This window comes from Vanessa cardui, chromosome 24 (assembly GCF_905220365.1).
Source record: "Vanessa cardui chromosome 24, ilVanCard2.1, whole genome shotgun sequence".
NCBI lineage: Eukaryota > Metazoa > Arthropoda > Insecta > Lepidoptera > Nymphalidae > Vanessa > Vanessa cardui.
The window spans coordinates 6,242,756-6,266,697 of NC_061146.1; the positions used below are offsets into that span (position 1 = coordinate 6,242,756).

Genomic DNA, 23,942 nt, shown 5'->3' on the forward strand with positions numbered 1-23,942 from the left:
TTGAAAGGAAAACATTTAGTTTTAGCTCAACATGTGCAAGATGCGAAAGAAATTAAATATGAAGATGCTATGATCCACATCATTGAAGCACATGTTTATTTACTAAAAACGTATAGTACGACACAACTTAGATGTCGCATCGGCCAAATTCGTAAAACCGATCACATCCGAATTAAGTACGCTATCCCAAATTATAAATATTTATTTCTCACGCGAATATAATCTTTACACAAACGTAATAACTTGTAATATCATATGACCTAATATATTCGTCAATTTGACGCGTTGATTTACATGCATTGTTTTCTCTGACGCTTGAATCTATAGCGACGAATAGCGTCGAATGGCGCGATAGGGAGCTATTTCTATTGGTTGTGTAAATCGGCAGTAATCGGTTTTATTTTCATTCCATTGCATTTTCCGATGCTACATCTGATTTGTGTCGTACTAAAAAAGTGACAGCGTCCGCCACAGAAAGTTCCTTTTTCGGCCATGACGCGCGCTGCGATCGTTTCGTGGTTCCCCCACCTTATACTTCGCACCCAGCGAATAGTCCGACACAACTTAGATGTCGCATCGGAAAATTCGCAAAACCGATCACATCCGAATTAAGTACGCTATCCTAAACTATCAATATTTATTTCCTATGTGAATATGATCTTTACGCAAACGTAATAACTTGTAATATCATATGACCTATGATTCGTCAATTTGACACGTCGATTTACATGCACTTGCTTTCTCGGGTTGAACTGACGCGAGAATCTATAGCGACGAATAGCGTCGAATGGCGCGATAGGGAGCTAATTCTATTGATTGTGTAAATCGGCAGTAATTGGTTTTATTTTTGGTTTAATTTGCCGATGCTACACCTAAGTTGTGTCGTACTATATACTATTATATATTCCGATTCAATAAGTCATATTATTTCTAAAATAAAAACAATGCATTATGACTTTAGTTGTATATTTTCCAAATAAAAGCTTTCGTAATCTTTATACGTCTTTCCGTCGACTGTCCTGTTAGTGGACATATACTTTTTAATTTCGTCACGTGACCAAAACTGTAGATTTTCCTGACTGAGGTCGAACGTTTTGCAGACCTTCTTTAAAAGTATTAAATTCTCTGAAATGCTTTTCTTTATTTTATCCTTGACTTGATCTTCGTTGCGTACTTTAGAGGATATATCTGAAAGAAAGATAAATAAATTGAGTATTATATCTAGACAAATTAAATTGTTAATACTGAATTCTTCAATAAAGGTACAGGTAGATTTTGTATCGACAAAAACTTAACAAATGTCTAACTTTATATTTCTGAAATAGAAAATTTCTTTATTTAGTGATACAGGCAGCCCCCAACCCTAGCATATTCTCTTACTGGGTAAAACACAACCACCGGTTCGGAAAGTAGATTCTACCGAGAAGAACCGTCAAGAAATATAGTAGTTACTCTTTTCCAACATTTAAAAAATACAAAGTCATGTCAGTTAATACAATTATTTAAATTAATATATCCTGCTTGGAAGTCTACAGGTAACACAAATCCTACCACCAAGTAAACTACTTTTAAAAAATAGTTTTAATTATTAAACCTTACCAATATCAATGTTTTTAGTGCCCAATATTATAGTATAATTTAAAATAAGGATCTAAGATATCACATAAAATTCTGTTCCTGTAGTATGCTGGCTAACTCAAAAAAATAATCAGTCTCTTTGACAGTAGAATATGTGATGTGAGGGAATCAATCTTGACGGACAACCACAAAGTTCTACTACTACTTTTAAATAATAGTTATATATATCGTTTTAATCCTGCAGACAGTCGCCATGTTTTTTTTTATATTTTTCGATTGCTGTGCCGTTCGAATCGTTATTTCATTTTGAAATTTCAATGTATAAATATCGCATAGTTAAATTTGTAAACTTTTAAAATATAGTAATAATGACAAAACTGTTTTTACAATTCATGTGTATTGAAATAACGATTAAAACTGTGAAGCAGTCGATAATCCTTGGTGGTAGGGCTTTGTGCAAGCCCGTCTGGGTAGGTACCACCCACTCATCAGTTATTCTCCCGCCAAACAACAGTACTCAGTATTGTTGTGTTCCGGTTTGAAGGGTGAGTGAGCCAGCGTAACTACAGGCACAAGGGACATGACATCTTAGTTCCCAAGGTTGGTGGCACATTGACGATGTAAGGAATAGTTAATAATTCTTACAGCGTCTATGGGCGATGGTGACCACTTATCAGGTGGCCCATATGCTCGTCCGCCAACCAATACCATAAAAAAAAGATAAATGTAAAGGAAACACAGCGACTTTTGCATTGACGATATTGTAACCTTACCTATATCAATGTTCCTGGTGCCCTTCTCATTCACAGCCTTGAGGATCTTCATCAGCCCAGCCTGTTCCTGTGCGCTGTGCACGAGGCTCAACACAGCACTCGACACGCGGACTGACGGACACAAGAGCGGCGTCAGGTCGTCACTGAGCCAGCGGGAGTTCAATCGGGACGCCAGTGTCTTTAAAGTTTCAAATATCCAAATCTTTTCACCGCTGAAATATTTAACAAAACTCTTTTATACAACAACAACAATAGCCTGTAAATTTCACACTAAGGCCTCTCCCTTGGAGAAGAAGGCTTGGAACATATTCCACCACGCTGTTTCACCGAGTTGGTAGGATATAGAATACACTTGTTGCAGAATTTATATGAAATAAGACACATGCAGGTTACCTCACGATGTTTTTCTTTACCGCTGAGCAAAGAACGAATTATAAACACAAATTTAACACATGAATACTCATTGGGTTGGCTTGCCTGGGTTTGAACCCGCGATCATCGGTTAAGATGCACGCATTCTAACCACTCCCTAGTGGTTAGAATGCTCATTTGTAATTTTTACAGATATTACAATAAAAAAAATTTTTATTGTAATATCTGTGCCTGTGTTTCAAATAAATACATTCTTCTTCTTCTTCTTCTAATATCGTAATAATTGAATAAAACATATTTAATTTTAAAATGTACACTAAAAATGTTTAATCGAGCAAGAAGAAATGGAAAATTACAACAAGTACTAATCATTCTATATTATCATTATACATATTTCCATGTAGTAACACCGACTCTGACTACATAATAAATAATATTAATCTCTTAGCGAGCCAATAAATATATAAAATACATAATAAATATATAAACCAATACATTACCTGTCCAAAACGAGTTTTCTGTTCTTTTCCAAGTTGAATTTCTTTAAATATACTTTCAACTCGTCCACGAATCTTGGATTTGAATCTTGAAAAGGAAAAATATAAACTTAAACAATGAATATTTAACATCAATGTTATACAATATACGCCATATTAAATGCAAGGTGCAAAAGGCTTTTCAAAGAGATATACTTGATATATAATCTATTTAATATATATATATATATATATATATATGTGTGTATGTAGATGTCATTATTCTCCCTTCTGATACAATCACCGGTATAAGATGAATGGACGTAAGTACCTCTTTCTTATTTTTAGTGGAAATATAAAAAAATATTGGTAACTCGACGTATATCCGTTAAGAGGTGACAGGGGTGACTATTTGCAATAATTTTAACCCCCATATGCATAATCCAAAAGTGAACCATTTATGAGTTACCACGTTTTTTAGCTTTTGTTAATTAAAATCTATTTTTTTCTTTTGTTTTATAAAATCGATTAAACACTGGATATTTGTCAATATTTAAACAATAATTATCGGTCCAAATTTAAAAATGCGAGGCGGAAAACGCATTTATTGCAATATTTTTTTGATGAGTTTTGTGGTACTATAGCCTAATGGTTTCTCTACTTTAAGAGATACATACCTGACATTTCATTGAAGGACGTGTCCGACACATCGAAATCCAGGCTGAGATTTCCGTTGTTCCCGTTCCGCTCCAACCTCTCCTTGTAAAACTGTCGGATCATCGATATCGATTCTTGTGGAAAATCCAGCTGGACACCTGTTTCAATTCATTAAAATTAATTAGTTATATTTTTTCTTTTAAATTTAAACACTGGTCTCAAAATTATTTGTACTAACTCAGGCCCATGCTAAGAGTTTTTGCGTTTTTCGTTGAGATATGTCACGGTTCTTGGCCTCACAGAGCCGGATTTAAAGGTCTGGAGGCCCCGGGGCCACAAAGCAATGGAGGCCCTAGACTAACAGAAGCGTGAACACCCTAATATATTATTATGAATTAGTTAGTTTTTTTTTAAATTTTAATCACTAAGGTATGATTTATTTACTTGTATCGGTAACTTTTAAAATATTTAGTAGTAATATTGTTATAATTTGACTATACCTCGGTATTTGTTAACTCGCTGAAAACTGACGTGGCCCCCTCATGTGGAGGCCCCAGGGCAGTTGCCCCGGTTGCCCTCCCCTAAATACGGCCCTGTGGCCGCAGAATGTGTCCGAGTCAATAAATGCGGATTCAACTCAGACGGGCACCACTGAATTTTCATGTGCTTAATTAAATTTTCTGTATAAAACTCATCTCGAGCTCGACTGTGAAGTATAACATCGTGAGGAAACCTGCATGTGTCTAATTTAACCAAATTCTGCCACATGTGAATCCGCATTGGAGCAATGGTGGAATATGTGCTCCTAACCTCTTAGCCCAGCAGTGGGAAACTTACAGGCTGTTACTACATGTCTCTTTAAAAAGCAGTTAGCGAAAACGGTTTTAGCTTTACATTTAATTCAATAATATTACGACTCAAAAGTGCTATGGAACCCCACTTGAATATATTATATTTTTGTTTCAATATATATAAAATACTTACCGCGGAATCTGTCACTGTCCTGTATATTTGTATTATTATGAAACGCTTGGAAGACAGCGACTAAGCATTCCTTGATGCTGTTTATCTTCCTCTCTATTGTCGCTAGAGACACTATCAGCCTCTTCAGTTCATCCCTTGTGTTTATCTGCAAACAAGAAATAAAATAATAGTATAGAATTATTTATTTAAAGGAAACAGTAAGTTAAAATAAAATTTCAGACTGTTAATATGAGGGCTTGTGAAAAAATATACAACGCTCGAAACGAATATATAATTACTAAGTGGAATTGTAGTGTAATATAATTAAATAGGTGTCGCGGTATTAGATATTTAAATAATTTGATTGAAATCACGTAGTTTCGAGATTCTGGATGGCCTGTGAGTTAGAGCTCTTTGTCACGTTAGAAAAACAAGAAATGTTAGCTAGCAACAAGGATACGACAGACGGTGTCATTTCTATTCTCTAATAGGCTATTTGACTATGCGAAAAAATATTTTGTGAATTATTGTAATCAGTGTATATAATGAGTTTAAAAATGGTTATTTAGTGACGAAAGTTGAAAATAATACTTAATTTATTCAAAAATCAATAAATAAAAATGCATTTTTTCAAACGTTTGTCACGTGACACAAAACGCTCCTGATTGGCTGGGCTTATGATGAAGTCACTATCTTGTAAACCTTGCTTTTCTACTGTATGTAGCACAGATTAAAATACAGCAAAGTGACGTCATCGACCCCATTGCAGCGCCATATTGACCAAGTAGCGTTTTCGCGCGTTATTTAAATATGGAATTTTTAATATGATATTTTTCGGCAAATATCTACTAGAAATAAAAAAATCAACTTTTACTGGGTTCCTTAACCTCTACTAAATAACATAAAATGGATTTTAAAAACCAGTCAAATATATATAGTCAAGCCTATTTTGTATTATTATTGTGCTGTCTTGAATATGTATGTGTTGGAAGAATATAAACAACGCCTAACCTCTTTAATAATTCTTATTGTGCATCTCTTAACTTTTTCTATGCGCTTGTCAATTCGTTATGTCACTTGCACTTTTTTCAATAAACCGTTTTAATTGTTGTACTATAAATCGTATTATTTCTAAAGTATGTCGAAGATGATGTCCCAACCAAACAAATCTTGTTGGACCCCGTCATATATATGTGTTAATTAAGTACTGTTAGTATATACAATATAGATGAGCTGCCACGATATCGCTGGGAACACTCAAAACGAATATATAATATATATTAATATACTTACAATATTTTTATCGATATCAGCAATCTTCTTAGCAGTATTTTGATTATCATCAACCTCGTCACCTTCGACGCGGAACACGCCGCTCTTCGCGGACAATTCTTCTAGAAGAGTTTTCATCGACTTAACCCTGGCCTCAGATCTCGCTCGCTCACAGCGTAACACAAGCAACTCGCAAGCTTCGCCAGTTATATAATTCTATGAAAAAAAAAAAACATTTTTAATTTTTTTTCCTACAGTACAATAAATCAAGGTCATTGTAAGCACGTTTAAAGCATCACATTTGAGTATAAAAGAAATGCAAAGCTGGTTCGAAACTGGGCATACACAACTGACATTTACATAAATATGCTTGATGATGCATTTCTCGGATGAAAATCTGTTACATGTACCTCTGTAGGTAGGTAGGAGATGGTCAGCGTGACTCTAAAACTTTTCATCAAAAGGGCCTTAGACCATCAAGGGAACAACCTACATAATGCTATTTTACTTTGTACTAGCTGTGCCCGCGACCTTGTAAGCGTTTGAATTAAAAAAAAAATTGTAGTCTAAATTACTTCCTATTATATCAATTATCTGCCAGTGACAGTCTCGTCAAAATCGGTCCAACCGTTCCAGAGATTAGCCGGAAAAAACTGACAGACAGACAGACCGAAAAAAAATGTCATTTTATTTATTTATTTAAATACTTTATTGAACACCATGTATATAAACATATATATATGGGACAAAAGGCGGACTTAATGCCTTGAGGCATTCTCTGCCAGTCAACCTTTAGGCTAATCAGAGAAGCAAAAGAAGGCGGTGTTTAATAAATAAATAACAATATAAAACAATATATGGATATACTTATATAAATCTAAATAAAAATAAAACATATACATACATATCATATACAAAATAAATATTGATCTATACTGTCTATTGTAAAAAATATATATATATATAATAAACAGAAGTCAAGTAAGAGCTAGGGGCTATCAGACAATATGTGCTCACGTAAGAGAGCTTTAAAAGTAAATTTAGAGGTACCTTTTCTAATATATTCGGGTAGTTTATTCGATAATCGGATGGCTTGAACGGAGAAGGAATTAGAGAGGAAACCGGAAGAGTGAGTAGGGACAGAGAGAAGGTAAGAATCCTTAGAACGTAGTTGACGATTATGATTACTAAGAAATTTGAATTTACCTTTCAAATACTCGGGAGAGAGAGGATCAAAGACAATAGAGAAAAGAGATGAAAGTAATCGGAAGTCTCTACGTTGTCGAATTGTGAACCATTTCAGTTTATCACGATACTGAGAGATATGGTCGAACTTACGAAGACAGAAGATGAAGCGCAAAGAGTTGTTTAAGAGACGATCAAGTTTATCCAATTGATTTTCGTTGAGATCGCAATAACATACGTCTGCATAATCAATTATGGGAAAGACCAAGGCGTGCACAAGTAAAATCTTAGTATTGATGGGAAGGAAATTTCGAAGTCGATTCAGACACCTTAACGTGGCTGTAACTGAGCGACTAATATCAGAGATGTGCACAGAGCAACTAAATGTGGTATCAATATGAAGACCAAGGTCTTTTACGTGATTACGGTAAGGAATATTGATGTCATTGAATAGAACGGGTGGTAAAGATGTTAAGCCAAGGTTGGTGATAAGTCGAGAGCTCCCAATGACGATCGCCTGACATTTAGATGGGTTTACCTTTATCCCGAACTTTTGAGACAATGTATTTACACTAGCTAGATTGTTATTAATCGTTGCAATAGCATCATTTATGTCATCCAACTTTGCTTGACAATAGAGCTGCAAGTCGTCGGCGTAAAAATGATAAGAACAGTTGATGTAAGTTGTGAGGAGATTTATAAACACAGAGAAAATAAGAGGAGATAAAATGCCACCTTGTGGTACGCCAGTATGTAGGTCAAACCAATCAGAGAGAGTTTAGTACATGTACCGTGTATAAAAACATAGGCATTGAGTAAAAAAGGGCTATTTTAATATTACAAACAGACACTTCAATTTTATTATATGTATAGATTAAAATGTGCACTTACATTGAGTTCTTCAACGGCAGCTACGAATCGTTCGTGAGTTTGTTTGATATAGACCTTATTCTTCATAGCTTCAAGGGCTAAATTAGAATGCAGAGCTGCAGTATGAGCTAGCACTGATTGTGGAGTGGTCCTGAAAAATAGCATACTATAATTTAAATGAGTTTTATTATATACATATATTAATCTATACTTAATACAATGCAACCTCGATATTACAAATCGCAAGGGAACAAGTAAATATTCGTTTTACTGAGGTTTATGTTGAGGTTAGGTTGGTCTGAAATTCTTTATAAAGAGGTGAAAGCATTCATCTCAACATTAGGTACTCATCTTGTTACAGCGAACAACTTCTACTAATAAATGATAATACATTTTCATCAAATTACTGCATGTATTTTCTATTTAAAACAATTAGGTAGGTAACAAAAACTTTTTCTTGCATTAATAATCAAAATAAAATGCAGTAAAATACGTAAAGGTGGGTACATATGTTATGTTGGTGGGAACTTTATATAAAGGTTTTGGATTGTCAACATTCGTTAATTAGAGGTATTTATAGTTCTTCTTGACACTTGAAAATTCGTTATAAAGAGGTTGTTCCCAAAAAATGTTCGCAATGTAAATGTATATTTTACATTGACTCTTACGGACAATTCAAGGGGATAACGAAGAACTTGTTAAATCGAGGAATTCGTTATATTGAGGTTCGTTATATTAAGGTTCAACTGTATTATAAATGTGAAAGTAACTCCGTCTGTCTGTCGCTCTTTCCGAATTTGATCAAATTTGCTATGAAACAAAATTAACTCCAAGAAAGGACATACTTTTGTTTTGCTTAACACATGACAACAAACATCCTAAAAAGCGAAGCCACAGATTACTATTAACTTTTTATATTCTCTAATATTCACCAAATTATTTGGCTTCCAAATTCAAAATTCGTCTTGATACCATAATGCAATGACCACAGATAAAAAAGAAATTATTTAATAAAAAAATATATAATTACCGATTATTATCAACATCGGGTGTTTGTTTCGCATTCACGAGGGACATTTCAGCGACAATAGCCGATCGCTTCTCGTACAGAAGCGGCCACAAAACGTCGCCGCGGCACGTAACTAGTGATATCATGTTCTCCTCTGAAATATAATATATCTATATACATTAAATACTTTGTAAATATACATACTAGCGCTATGGCATGAATCACCGGTTCTAGTCTTAATATCTTAATCAAAAACCACAGGTCAAGTTCCCGAGACAAGATATTTTCCTTGACAACCAAGTAAATTAATTACAATCTTTAATTTAATTTACTTGGTGGTAGGGCTTCGTGCAAGCCCGTCTGGGTAGGTACCACTCACTCATCAGTTATTCTACCGCCAAATAACAGTACTCAGTATTGTTGTGTTCCTGTTTGAAGGGTCAGTGAGCCAGTGTAACTACAGGCACAAGGAACATAACAACTTAGTTCACAAGGTTGGTGGCACATTGACAATGTAAGGAATAGTTAATATTTGTTGCAGCGTCATTGTCTATGGGTAATAGTGACCACTTACCATCAGGTGGCCCATCTGCTCGTCCACCAACCTATACCATAAAAAAAAAGAAAAATCTCAAATTCATAATCATGCAATGTTTCTTGTTAGCGAAGTTTGAAATTAATTCAACACGTGGTGGTTTAACAAAGAGCATTTGTCCATTTGTCATTTATCCTTAGGGACTTACTTTATATCTAATGACTTTGAATATGAAGCTGACTTGTGATATGTGGGTTCAAATGTTTTTCATTGTCATTGTCCCAAATCACTTTCATCCATTATCCACTTTAAACCATTTATATTGCTACACATACACATACATTACAATGAACACAAGAAAATAATTAAATTCAAGGAATACAGTATAGGTAGCGAGGGGTTCATCTCAGTATATGCTGTGCTAATGCACAATACTGATTTTGAGATGGCCCCTGACTATTGAGTGAAAAAAGTAAAACTAAAATAAATTAAATGAAATTATAATTACTTCTAGTACGACACAATTTAGATGTAGCATCAGCAAATTCAATAAAACCGATTACTGCTGATTTATAAAACCAATAGAAATAGCTCCCTATCGCGCCATTCGACGCTATTAGTCGCTATAAATTCCCGCGTCAGTTCAACCCGAGAAAGCAAGTGCATATAAATCGACGTGTCAAATTGACGAATATATTCGGTCATATGATATTACAAGTTATTACTTTGGTATAAAAATCATATTCACATAGGAAATAAATATTGATAATTTGGGATAGCGTGCTTAATTCGGATGTGATCGGTTTTACGATGCCGATGCGACATCTAAGTTGTGTCGTACTATACATCTATCTATCTATATTATAATCTCTTTCATCATATGAGTCTATTGCTTGGTTCTCACAGAATAATCCCAATGTTTACCTTTTTCAGTAGCTGTTTCGTTTTCATTTGTCGACACTATAGATGAACTTGCAATGGGATTTGATAATGGCATTGCATCGGTTTGTATCGTTGGCATTGCAGAGTTGATATATTTCTCTAATTTGCTCTGAAATAATAATAGTTTTGGATTCTTTTTGCACAAAATTACCTATAAGACATCACCTATAGTAAATAAGCTATCACCCCCTGTTTAAACTTTCGAGGAGTTGAATATAAGTAACCAATATCCATCCCTGGAACTCAAACTATCTTCATACCAAATTTCATCTAAATCGGCTCAGCAATTTAAGCGTGAAGGGATAACTAATAGAGTTACTTTGGTATTTATATTTTATATTATATGTATGAGCCTCTCTGTGTATATAGCACCCTCTCATTAGATTTTAGACTGAGGAAGTTGCGAGCGTGTAACACGCAGTTTACTCTTTATTAAATTATATTCAATTAGCATCATTATTTGCTTGTCAACCAGGAACTATAATGACTGATAAAATCAGTGATAAACATTGTATGTGCATTAGAAGTAAGGATAGGCAAATTCAATAAATCCTTCTTGGGGCAAACTATCCGTTTCTATAATAAAATTCTGCAGACATTTTTAACTTTGTCGTTTCGTAAACTCAAGTCGTTTATAAAAAATACTTTGGTAAAAAGGCGGCATATTATTCGATACAACATTTTATAGATGATAAAAAAGTAAGGAGTTATAAATGTTTACTTCCAAGCAGGATATATTAATTTAAATAATTGTATTTGACTAACTTAACTTTGTATTTTTTTTAATTTTGAAAAAGAGTAACTACTGAGTTTCTTGCCGGTTCTTCTCGGTAGAATCTACTTTCGAAACCGGTGGTAGCTTCACTTAATGACGATTCAAAAGTGTTTGTAAGAGCCTTCTTGAATAAAGTTTATTTTGATTATAACTAAGAACTTCTAAACATAAAAAACCTAGAAATTAAACCCGCGGATACCGGAAACACAGCTTTATAAGGTAGTCACTAGAAAATTCGTATTAATACCTCTATATCTTGATCGTTATTCACATCAAACAGTGATTTAGCTATGGATCTTGTCTCCTCCAAGTTAGCCTTCTTAATATTGAGCTCGTTCGACACTTGCCGAAGCATCCAAGTGCGACGTTGAAGATCTTCTATACGTCGCCGCGAAGTGTTTCTTTGACTTACTGAAAAACAAACAAATGCATTTAAATATTATTTTAATTAGATCTGATTCATACTTTATTTACAGTTAGTCAAGTGTAAGTCATAATCAGTAGGAGTCTGTAATTGTTTTGTGACTGGATTAAGTCAAGCTTTGAAATACCTAGAACATGTCTTGTAGAATGTCATCAGATGTAAGTTCAAGACACAAACAAAAAAAGAACATGAAGCTTCCTCAAATTTGATTTGATAAATATACATAATATAAGACTGTATAAAGAAAATAGTAATTTACTCACACATCATATACATACTTGCAGTAATGGAAATTATTTTATTTTTAATTCATTATAGAGACATAGATTAAAAATATTTTTTAACTCTTTTTGAAATGACTGCACATCAATCAATAAAGGTATTTAGTAACTCCCCTGTTTATTACAAGTGACAATGAATAAAAAGTAGTGATTGAACCAGGCAATATATTGACTGTATAAGTTTACTAGGTAGAGTCTGTGGACATAGATATCCCATAACCATCAGACAATCCATATTTGAAAGTACCTTCAACAAAAAAAAAGCCGAGAGAAATAATTAAAGAGTTTACATTTGCATGATATCTTGTTTATAAGTTGGTCAAGATTATTCCGGGCCTGTTCCACCCTTGCCTCAGCATCGGCCACTTTATCTCTGAGCTCTTGCTGGTTCTTCCACACCACAAGCTGCTCTGGAACCACTGCACTTGGACTACACTGTATTAGGAAATAAACTATTAGTGAAAAAAATTAAATTGTTTGTCTATATGTTATTGTCTTTGATTGGGTGCATTAGCAAGACCAACAAAACTATAATAATGAGATATTATTGATGATATGATTGTGTTTTGAAAAAAGATATTTCTAACATGTTACAAAACTCTTCTAATGCATATTTAATAATGGAAAAGAAAACAATTGTAAACTTAAAATAATTCTTAGCAGAATAAATATTTTATTTTGCATAAGATCTTTTTGTCCTTGCAACAACAATAGCAAATACTAAAAGATTAAGTAATGAAGACCAATGTTAATTAAAATAATTGATTATAAATCAGTACATATTAATATTAAAGTTTGTACCTCATTGAAAACATTTTTTTCTTTACATATTTTCACATCATCACAGAATACTTGTAATCTCTTCTGTCTAATGATATTTTTGGCTTCTACATGTTCCATAAGGCTGCGCCAAACCATATAGTACTGGCCTCTACACATCCTATAAATAAAAAAAAATGTTTTTTTTTTTAATTAATTTTTCCAATATTCTATTCCTCAAGCCTAGGTATACAAGCTTGCTGCATGCACTAATCTCAGTTAACTATTAAAATACTTCTAGACTCCAATAAATTCTATTCATATAATATTTATCGTAAACTTTTAAGAAGTCTAATATTTTCATTTCGTTTTACTGAGGAGGACTCTAAAAAATATGTTGAATACCTGATTATTTTTATTACTTTTAGTGCATACTTATTTATTTTAAAGTAGTGTTTTGATTGAAGTCGGTTTTTCTTGTTGTTAAAATTTTTATTTATTTTACTTCCAACTTCAAAATAAAATATGTGAGAATCCTCCCAAAGAAGCTAAAATTAGTTTAGAGTTAGTTTCCATTGTTTATAATTATTATATGAAAATTTATGTGATCTTAATTCTATAAATAAATAATAAAAACAAACTGTGTTATTCTTTCGATTGAAGGAACTTTTTCGGCAGGACATCCCATAGCCAGTAGCCAATTGGTAAACTTTTCTGGTACTTCATCACTACTTAGCTTTTCCGCGCTCATTTTAATATAATTTAAACAATTCCTTAACTTTAATACACATTAAGCACTAGGTAGAATAAAATTTAACGGTTATTTACTTATTCAAATCAAATTTGTTTGAATACAATGTCACTGTCAGGTTAGAGTTTTGGATACTTGCATGATTTATAATAAAAAATATAAAATAATGTTTTACTTCATTATTATTTTGCGAATAATACACAATAATGAATTAATATTCATTCACCAAAATTAAATATAGCAATCTTTGATCGTGGGTAGATTAAAAGCGTAGAACTTTTTTTTTTTCGACTTATACAATTTTAGAGGTTTTTCAAATAGTTTTGGAAATATCGTGAAATATTTGTACAAAATATATTTGTTGGTAATTCGTAGTCATGCCTAATAAATAATAATAAACCAAAAATATTGCATGTTTCATGTATATAGACTTATTACCATTTTAAAAAATACAGTCAACTTTCTCTCTGTCATCTGTCAATTCATCATATGTTTGGTGTATTCATGAAGAGTGTACTCTTTGTATTTGTTTTTGTCAAGTTATTTACTTCAGAATTAAATTCAAACATTGTTTTAACCTAGAATGTTGGGTAATCTTAAGGAGTTTATTTCAGTGGTTCAAGACGGCTTAACATCGAATAATAATCTACGTCAAACGTTGCAAGAAGTTCAAAAAGTGAAAAACATATTTAGGGACAAGCAAAAGGTTACCAGCGAGACAGAAAGCAGAGTTAATTATGGTGCTGGGGCTGAATTACTTGAGAAGTATCAAGAGAACTGGGCGGAGTTACACGACAATGCGGACAAAAACGCGAAAGCAGCGGAAGAAGTGGACAAATTAATCTTAGAATTGCACGAAACTACGAAAGTCCGGTTGCAGAGTGCAACAGAGCTGGCTCAGAATTTGTCCCACTTGCCTAATTTGACGGCCTCCGTGGCGCAATGTATGGACAGCTTGAAAAATGTGCAAGCATTATTGCACGAAGTAGAGAACCAGTTGGTCGAGTTTGAAGATATCGTTGAAAGGAGTAATATAGAGAAGTGGAAACTAGACCACCATTACCATTTAACACTTTACAAAGAAAAGAAAATGGGTGAGTTTGAATACTTAATTGGATTTTTAAATGAACTTTCATTTATATTACTATTGAGGATTTAAATTAATATATACAAATCAAAAGTAACAGCCTTGTTGGTCTAATGGTCTAGTTACAAGGCTACCAGCCCTAAAGACCTAAGATCAAACCCCAGGTCATATAATAGCATAAAAAAAGGGTTTTGTCTCTAGATTGCCTCCTTAAGGAGATATTCTTAACGACAACATAAACTCTATCAGTTAATGCTTGGAGTTTTGATCCTGATCTCTTTATTCGCTTATGTGGCATTGCAGTATCACCAGATTTTGGGAATGCACTTTCGTATGTCGACATACTTGTGCTCTGTTAGGTATTGTACAAGGTATTCTTAGGTCTAATCTCTCTTGATGGCTACCTAGCCTGGTGTTGTTAGTTTATAATATATTGTTAGCAATTTCATTAGAAAATAATCACATTTTAAAATACTCATACTATAATCATAACTTAAAATATTTCAGCTGGACTGGAAGAAATTCGAAACCAATTAGCGAAAGAGAATTTGGAGAGAAATAATGAAAATGAAAGAAGGCAGCTAGCTGAGCTACAGACGAAGAGAGAAAGCAGCGCAGTGGCATTCAAGAGTGACATGGCAAAGTACTTGGCCAGTGGAAATGTGCCATCCAGTGAGTATTTTGCTGTCTGTTTCTCATAACTTTGTCGGCATTCATTTATTTTTTGTATAGTTATTTACTATTTGCATAGCATTTTATGTCTTACCCTTGTCACAGACTATCCCTTAGTTTTAATTAAAATTAAGCTGTATAGAAGTGATGATGTAACAAATTGACAAAAAAAGGCTTAGAATGGCAAGGTACCCAATTCAATGTATAGTGGCTGGAACTGTTGACAATCAAGGTCTTTCCACCTGGATACCTTGACTGCTGAATTTCACTATCAATTCTAAATTCCATCTACACAACCTCGATGTCTAACCTGTATGCAGGCATTTTTTCGAAATTAAAAACCTTTAAAATGAGCCTTCCTTTTAGACCAGCAACATAGCAGCTAGTGTTGCCGACACTATGACTTGCGTAGCAGACACATATTTTAGTAAGCCTCTAGCCCGTTTGCCACATTTACATTAAAAAAAAAACTTTCTCATCTCATCTAAAAAAACAAACTCGATATAATAGCAATGTTTGTAAAGGTATATCTTTGAAATATGATGTCATTTATAATTATAAAAAACTTGCAATTATAAAGCGTTTTCTGTAATCGGTGATTACGTATAGGCGGTACATAGCTTTATTTTCTTATCTTATATTTGTGTCAGTTTAAATCGTCATAGCTCTTCGATACCGCCGATGTTTTACCCGCCTACCTGCGTATCACTTTACTGAAACGTCATTCCCTTGTTTAAAGATTATTACGTAAAAATCGAGACACGATTAATTAGAAAAACTTAAATATTCCCACGTAGTTTTATGAAAATATTAGTTGCAAATCCAATCCTAACATGCTGCACTAATGTCGTGTGTAGTCAAAATCGAAATAAAATTTATTCAAGTGGGCTTTTACAAGCACTTTTGAATCATCATTTAACAATTAAGTGAAACTACCACCGGTTCGGAAAGTAGATACTACCGAGAAGAACCGGCAAGAAATTCAGTAGTTACTCTTTTTCAACATTTAAAAAATACAAAGTCATGTTAGTTAATACAATTATTTAAATTAATATATCCTGCGTGGAAGTCAACAGTTCTACATATTTATGTCGAATAAATGTATGGTAGGTACACACACGACATATTTATTCAACATAAGCCTGCTTTTTGTTTTCAACACTGAACCCGAGATGAATATGATCTTAATTAGAGAACAGTGAAAACTTGGCCAGTTTTCATGCACCAATATCTTACTTCAACTGTTTTGTATTCAAGATTAATCTTTAATGTATAACTACATATATCCTATTTAAACGGTAACACAAAATTTGTTTAACAACAGCAACAACAACAGCCTGTAAATTTCCCATTGCTGGGCTAAGGCCTCCTCTCCTCTTGTGAAGAAGGTTTGGAACATATTCCACCACGCTGTTCTAATACGAGTTGGTGGAATACACATGTGACATAATTTCTATAAAATTATATACATGCAAATTTCCTCACGATGCTTTCTTTCACCGAGGTGAATTATAAACACAAATTAAGCACATGAATATTCAGCGGTGCTTACCTAGGTTTCGACCCGCAATCATCGGTTAAATGCACGTGTTATAACCACTGGGCCATCTCGGCTCAATTTGTTTAAGCTCTGTTTAAATTTGGTAAAAAACAAAAACATTTTTTTTATCTTCCAGCGCCCACACCAGCACCAAAGATAACGTTAGAACAGATACAATTGGACGACGATAATACGGACTTGGAGAAATTCCTTGAGAGTTGATTTAAAACGGCAGGAGACTTACCTGATGGTGATAAACACAGAGCTTTTATTTTAGGATAAGATATATTATGTTATATTATTGTATTACAAATGATATTAAATAATGTTGTTGTATATAAGTGTTTTTGTTTAACGTGTCTGTTTGGTGTGTCTACTGTGCGATATTTGGTTATCTAGATCTAGTTATTGATGTTTTTATATAAATCTTCAAAAATTTCAGAAGAATCGTGAATTTTCCTGTTGCAATTTTTCTCTATAGCTTGTAATGGGCTCACCCGATTTGGATGTATTATTGCAATCCTTACATCGTCTTGTGCCGCACTGATTTGAATTAAAAAAAAAAAATTGGCGGGGCAGTCGTTCTAGAGGCATTGGCCTTTTACAGATAAGACTGCTTTTTTAAACTTTTATGTGTGAACAAATTATTTAGCAAATTAAGTCATACATTGAATTTTTTTTTATTAATCTCACACGTACATAGAATTAAGAATTTACACACAGGTCTTCTGAACCTTTCGAAAATAATGTATAACTGTTCAAAAAAACAGTTGATTATACGCCCTAAAGATACATAAAAAAACAACCACATTAATAATCCATAAAAATTTATTCTCTGACTAAATACCTAACGAATTTGAAACACCACACATCCTTTCCACCAACTAAAATTATTTTTCTTAACAATATTGTAAATTCAAAAATAAAAAAAATATGTACAAAGCTTGTATGACTAGGAGAAATAACATCGTTAAAATGAGCTTATCGGATCACTATACGCATGCTTCAATGTGTATCTCACGAAGACCTCATCAATACTATATATAAAAACAAATTCAATACAATCAAATCACGAAAAATATATTGCCAGTGGATTCGAAACAGTGATGATCTCATAGAATATCTTTCGATGCTGTATTCTAAGGTGGAATGTGCTATGTTTTTCTTATTATTGGGTGTAAGTCACCTCCACCGTGAGCAGACAGCTTTACCTTCCCTGATAAGTGTTTTTTAATACAGGGCCCAGCGTCTTTTATTGATCCGGTATTTTCTTTAATTTCCTCATCTGAAGAGAAATCTGACAATGTTAAATGCCTCTTCTTTGGTGGCATAACGTGTAATGTCCATCGCATTGAACCCTTACTCGCCTTCGAGCCCTTTACGGTTGTATCTCTGGCTTCATTATCTGTGTCTGAAGCTGCTCTTTTCGAATCGTTTTTTACGTTTCGAAAACACTTATTGAGTCTATGGGCTAGTTCCTTTTTTTCCCCCCTCGGGGGGATGTGGAAGTTTTTTAAATTCAAACTATTTGACTGACCTTTCGCATTAAGATCGGGAAAATTTTGTGAATATATCACAACACTATCGACAGATTTGTCGTCTGACGATTTTGGCAAACGTTTTTCTTTTGTGCCTTCACAATTTGTTGACAAATTAATTGGTTTTTTCTTTCCTGAATTATCGCTGCTGCAACTCGTATTACTGTTACTATTGCTGTATTGTTCAACTGCCTGCTTTTCGAGTTCACGAAACTTAGTGTCTATGCTTTCATCTGAATCCTTATACTGTTCCAAAGCTTCTTTTTCGAGCTCCTCGAATTTAGTATCGACGATTGGAATACGAATTCTAGAAGACACGGCAATTTTCGAGTTTAGTTTTATAAGACCGGGTGTGTTTAGATTCTTGGAAAGTCTGATACTCCCAACTGAATTTAAGTGAATAGGTGGTGCAACGCTCGTGCTGAGGACAGTACTGTATAGCCGTTTCTTTCTTAAATCTTCTTGAGCAGCGGCACTAGTTGACGGTAACTGTCCGTCATCTACGAGGTTATCCTTCTGTTGCATATTTATATTTTCCGATTTCTTTTCCTCTGTTTCGGTATGCGTAGAACTTGTCTGATCAACTTCTTTATCTGCATCCTCTTTTCTTTCCGATGTTTCAGCCTTTTGAGCTGTATGAACAGTATTCATGTTCTGGATTTGATTAATGATATATTTCTGGTTTAATCGGTTTTGATTTTCTCGCGGCCACCAAACTCCATAGCGTTTGTCAGGAAAACGTGTAGGTCTGGGAATTGTTGGGGTGTAACGGCTTACGTTCGTCCCTCTGTATGTAGGGCATCGAGATGCACTGGAACGCATTAACGCTTGCACGCTGGCTGATAAACGACCCATCGCTCGTTGGTAATCGGTTAATTGCGGAGGACGAGTTACATCGAACTGAAACTAAATGTCATTTCAATTATTGGAATAAAATACAAAGCTTTATTATGAAGCTAAATTAGACCTTATCATTTTAGAACTACAAAAAAACTATAAGGAAATATAGCTACTGGAAAGTCTATACTGATATAATAAAGGTAACTATGTCTGTCTGTCTGTCGCTCTTTCACGACCAAACCAATGAACCGAATTAGATGAAATTTGAAGTGAAGCAAACTTGAACGCCAAGTAAGGCCATAGATTTTTTGCCTGATATTTGACAACTAACACCCTTAAAAGCGAGCGAAGCCGCAGGTGACAACTAGTACCTTATAAGCTGGATCGCAGAATAATTTAGTTGGGGCATCAACGCAGTACGCTGGGGGTGGCGGCGCTAATGCTGCTAAACTCCTCGGCTGTCGTCGCCTCGCCCGTATCTTCCTAGGAGCCGGTGGTGGACTCGGAACCCTCGCAGTCTTCCTGCCTTGATTAATAACGGAACGTTGGTTCCACAAAGGGCGAACGCTTCGGATCCTAGCTTCTAGGGCAGCTTCGTCCGCGACTCGCTCAGCGCTCGAGTTCCAGCGCTCGCTAGCTGCCGATCGGTGCCCGTTAATTTTTGAGTACAAAACGTGTCTATTATTAAGTGTGGAAGTTTTGAAGACCTATATCACTTATTGATGGAATGTGGCAAGACTCAGAATCAGAGAAAGTTACTGTTAGCTAGTTTAAAAGTATGTTTGATCGATCTTGGATTTGTTCAAAGTATTCTAAAAGATCCTTTGTCAGAAACTGTTAGGATGCTCCTGAAGTTCTACTTAATAGTTGTTAATAATAACTAATGTCAAAACAAAAGAAAGAAGGTACAATAGGACTGACGTAAGATCTAAAAAATAACGTGTCTATTACGTTTTTATTAGCCTATTTAGCTTTTAATTAAATCACATTGAGATCCAGTTAAAGCAAATAATGAATGTTACAAATCTTACGCACAAATCGCTATCAGTAAGCATCTTGCACTGTCGACGACGACGTGGCACCGCACGATCTGAATTGTCCACTAACTTACGAAACCAATACTCCACCTGAAAACAACAACTACAGAATTATTACCGCAACGAAGAGTCCAAATGATTTATTTGTAATCAAGGTTTGTTTAAGCTTAGCATTAAAAAAATTCTTTTAATTTCTGATCCGATTGTTATTGATTTAACTTTTCTCAAGATAATTCTAGTTCATGAAAAAGGAATAAAGTGAAGAATTGTTTAGGTTATGGTAAAGTATGCACATGAGAATATCCTGAAAATTATTAAGTTATTATTCCATAGTATAAAACTAATTCGTTTACCGCTGTCAGCCTCTATGTATGCTTAGATCTTTTAAATTAAATACTGGATTTTGATATATGATGATGAATAGACAGAGTGTTTCGAGAGGAAGGTGTTTGTATATAACACATGGACAATATAGTAAAAACACTAATAATTTTAGAAAATTCTCACGTGATGTTGTAAATAAACAACTTCTACAGAATATTTAGTATCAGCATCGCATCCGTGCGAAGCCGGGGCGGGTCGCTAGATCAACTATAAAAAATGTACCTCCGGTAACATCCAGCATTCTGTAAGATCGGAATTTTCACAGCCGTGACCATTATAACGCACGTTTCCTTTTTCATTTGAACACGTATAACAGTTTTCCCTGAAAATTAAATTCGTATTTTTCCTCTAATCAAGGACTATAAAGGAATAAATTTCCATAAAATTATGCATATTTTATTCCATACATAATAAGAAAAAAGCCAAATAGGTCGAGAGCTTGATATTCACTATGGATTCAAAAAAAATAGCGTTACGAACGTCAAAGAAACTGTTATTGGAATTTTGGAAGTAAAATTTAAGTGCAAATAATTGGTTAAGTAAGTAAGTGATGTTCTATAAATAAAAATATTCATCAAAAACTCTTAATAGTTCCCAATTGCTGTATTAGCAAATCACATGAAATAACTATATCTAAGGTTTGGTCATCTTTTTTCCTACATCCATTGGAAAAGACTATAAACAATATTTAATTGACAATTCACCTTACGTCGTCGTAGTAAAAATTGCCATAAAACTGAGCCAATCTTGACTCCGGTATGACGTCTTTCACACTCCTTCTACTACTGCTTCCATTATCTTGTAGAGCTACCAAATGTTTATCTAGAATATATATTTTTTATTAACTTGATTATCAAGAAAAATTCAATCATATGTGTTCACGTAAAACTTTTGATAAACCTGATGAATCGCAATTACTACTCGTTATATCCTGAGCTGATTCTATCCCAGTTTCTTGAAGAACATGGGACACACGGCAATGTTGTGCCCATAGGCGCTGGAAGGAAAAAATGACATGAGATTTAGCTTCACTATTAATTATATTGATATGGGTATAAAATTATTAAGATTACTTGATTTGCTACGATAAAATCATCGGGAGGTTCCGAGGCCCAAGTGAGATCAGCACAGAGGGCTATATGTGCCCAAGCAGACGTATAACGATCCACTTCGAAGCTCATTCAAGGTGTCATTTCACATACAATCAATTATCTTTAGAATAAGAAATGAACTAATATAATAGTTACTAAAATTAAAGATAACGACTAATGGTAATACTGGAAATATAAATGACGACAATTTAAAGGACATTGGAGGTTAAATCTACGATAACAAAATTTTTCTCTTTTTTGATAGATACATGTTATACAATTTTTTTCTTTTTAATTTGAATTGCTTTTCGAATGACCTTCCGAATTAATGAATTTGTCATCTCGTTGGCTTGGCTGAACGTCTATAGTGTCAAGTATTAATGGCTTTTAAAAATAGTACATTTAACAAAAAAGTTCCTATTTTATGTGAAGTGTATTTCTATGACATTTTCTACAGTGTTTTTGAAAGCTAACTATGCATAAGCGGGATTTTGCAAAGCATTATATATTTCGGAAATGACGGCAATATAAGTTATGTATAATGCAAATTATTTGATACTAATAGACTTTACAATTTTATTTTGAACTGTTAGCAAGATTACTTAATTTTTTAATAAATTTAAGGCATTGGCGGGAAAATATGCTTTACTGCTAGCAACATTAAAAAGTGTTTTCGGTGCTTGCATCCCCGGTGCCCGGTGCGCTTGTCGTCCGTCAGGCGATAGGCCGTTCCGTCACGTCACTTCAGACTAGAGTTCAGTCAGATTTGCGCAGGTGGCGTTTGCGGTCGTGTTCACGCATGCGCTCGATCAGTTAAGCCGGATAAATGACCAGTGACAGTTACCCTTATTTTATTTTTATTTAAATAAAAATTTAATAAAACCGTTATATAAACATCGATTATTAGCTTTCTTAAAAGCCAAACTTACGCGTTAAACATGTATTTATAACGTTCGACGTTTACTGTTTTGATGAATAAAATATTGATTTACAGCGGCCTATCCTCTTTATGTTGAATTTCATATTTATTTTAACTTGTTAATTTTGGCGATAAGTTAGACGATCCTAACTGTTGGTGCGGTCGAACAGGTTTTTGAAACTGTATAGTTTTTGTTGAGTTCATTGTTTGTGTGTATGTGAATGCATAGTTTGCGATTGTCGAATGAATGTGCCCCGTTGGATCTAGTGATGCTGTGATCTGTACAAACAGCCTGGCGTAATTCATCTTTGCATGGTAAGTGGTTCAGAGCTTGTTTTTAGTATCGTACACTTGTCTCTAAGTATTATGCAAGTACTACGTAAGTATGTAACGGTTGGACGAGCGGTATTACTTTGGGACAATTTGTTTCACATTACGACTTGTATTGTACATAATAGCTTTGCTTTGCTATTCGTACGGAGTACACCATAAAATAAATGCACTTTCTATTTATACGCTATTTTAATAACAAAAAGACATTGTTCTTTTATAATAATTGTTAATAATATAGGAGAGCGTGTGATAATATAAATAAATATATAATAACTATTTTATTTATAATCTCATTTATTACGCATATTATAATAATAAAGTGTAACAACATAAATATTTTCTTTTTTTTTATTATCGCCCGACATGGTTATAACATCTGTTGTTTATCTGATAAAAATAATCTTACGAAAGTGGGTTATTAGGTTAATTAGAAACAAATATACATTGTTTATCAATATTTACATCGATACGATAATAATAGGTAAAATAATAATTCTAATTTCTTCAGGATTCTTGGAAGGTTGCATGATTTTGGAGTTGGTGTCATTAAGACTGCATTGTATTCGGGCCCTTGTCACTGAACTATTAAAAATAAAAAAAAGCTTTTACCTTTGCCCGTCTTTCATTTTGCTTTTTACTTTTTTTGTCGTAATAATGCATGTGACGAAATAATATTTCGCTATGTTATTAATAAATATTAATTTTCCCCTACATCTGAATTGCGAAAAAACATAATAGTTCTGAATAAATTTGGAAATAAATATTCATCTAAATTTATTGCGTTTTTTATTTCTCAGCAACTAGCAACGACACTTTTTACGTTTCGTCGTTATGGGAACTCTTTTCTAATAAGACGCTTGTTTAAGATATATACTGCTA

General features: G+C 33.8%; 4 protein-coding genes across 8 annotated transcripts in view; 2 read left to right on the top strand and 2 right to left on the bottom strand.

The window, feature by feature from the left end:
• Nucleotides 1–949: 949 nt before the first annotated feature.
• LOC124540243 lies at nt 950–13,730 on the bottom strand. Its single transcript, XM_047117707.1, has 13 exons — nt 13,513–13,730; nt 12,914–13,052; nt 12,403–12,547; nt 11,655–11,818; nt 10,615–10,741; nt 9,177–9,309; nt 8,168–8,297; nt 6,113–6,307; nt 4,841–4,985; nt 3,877–4,014; nt 3,224–3,308; nt 2,352–2,563; nt 950–1,188 (listed from the first exon to the last, which is right to left on the bottom strand). The coding sequence occupies exons 1-13, from the start codon at nt 13,620–13,622 to the stop codon at nt 950–952; spliced, it is 1,962 nt and encodes a 653-aa protein (XP_046973663.1). The 5' UTR covers nt 13,623–13,730.
• A 370-nt stretch (nt 13,731–14,100) lies between these two features.
• Nucleotides 14,101–17,257, top strand: LOC124540032 (dysbindin). The gene is made up of 3 exons (XM_047117432.1): nt 14,101–14,716; nt 15,217–15,381; nt 17,058–17,257. Exons 1-3 carry the CDS (start codon nt 14,206–14,208, stop codon nt 17,141–17,143), a joined length of 762 nt encoding a protein of 253 aa, XP_046973388.1. The 5' UTR covers nt 14,101–14,205; the 3' UTR covers nt 17,144–17,257.
• A 502-nt stretch (nt 17,258–17,759) lies between these two features.
• Nucleotides 17,760–22,117, bottom strand: LOC124540145. 3 transcript variants are annotated; one of them, XM_047117595.1, is made up of 7 exons: nt 21,794–22,117; nt 21,621–21,717; nt 21,425–21,542; nt 20,943–21,042; nt 20,335–20,426; nt 19,671–19,821; nt 17,760–19,365 (listed from the first exon to the last, which is right to left on the bottom strand). In XM_047117595.1, the coding sequence occupies exons 1-7, from the start codon at nt 21,899–21,901 to the stop codon at nt 18,076–18,078; spliced, it is 1,956 nt and encodes a 651-aa protein (XP_046973551.1). In that variant the 5' UTR covers nt 21,902–22,117; the 3' UTR covers nt 17,760–18,075. The 3 variants fall into 3 exon arrangements, with proteins under 3 accessions (XP_046973551.1, XP_046973550.1, XP_046973549.1); XM_047117594.1 differs by having other exon boundaries at nt 17,760–19,359; nt 19,671–19,932; XM_047117593.1 differs by having other exon boundaries at nt 19,671–19,932.
• A 448-nt stretch (nt 22,118–22,565) lies between these two features.
• The window catches only part of LOC124540099, a 73,763-nt gene continuing 72,386 nt past the window's right edge, over nt 22,566–23,942 (top strand). For 2 of the 3 annotated variants that reach the window (XM_047117528.1, XM_047117530.1), the window contains exon 1: nt 22,577–23,045. The gene's annotated coding sequence lies outside the window, so the exon portion shown is untranslated. Of the gene's footprint in view, nt 23,046–23,942 lie in introns of all 3 variants that reach the window. The other variant, XM_047117529.1, reaches the window with a different exon arrangement.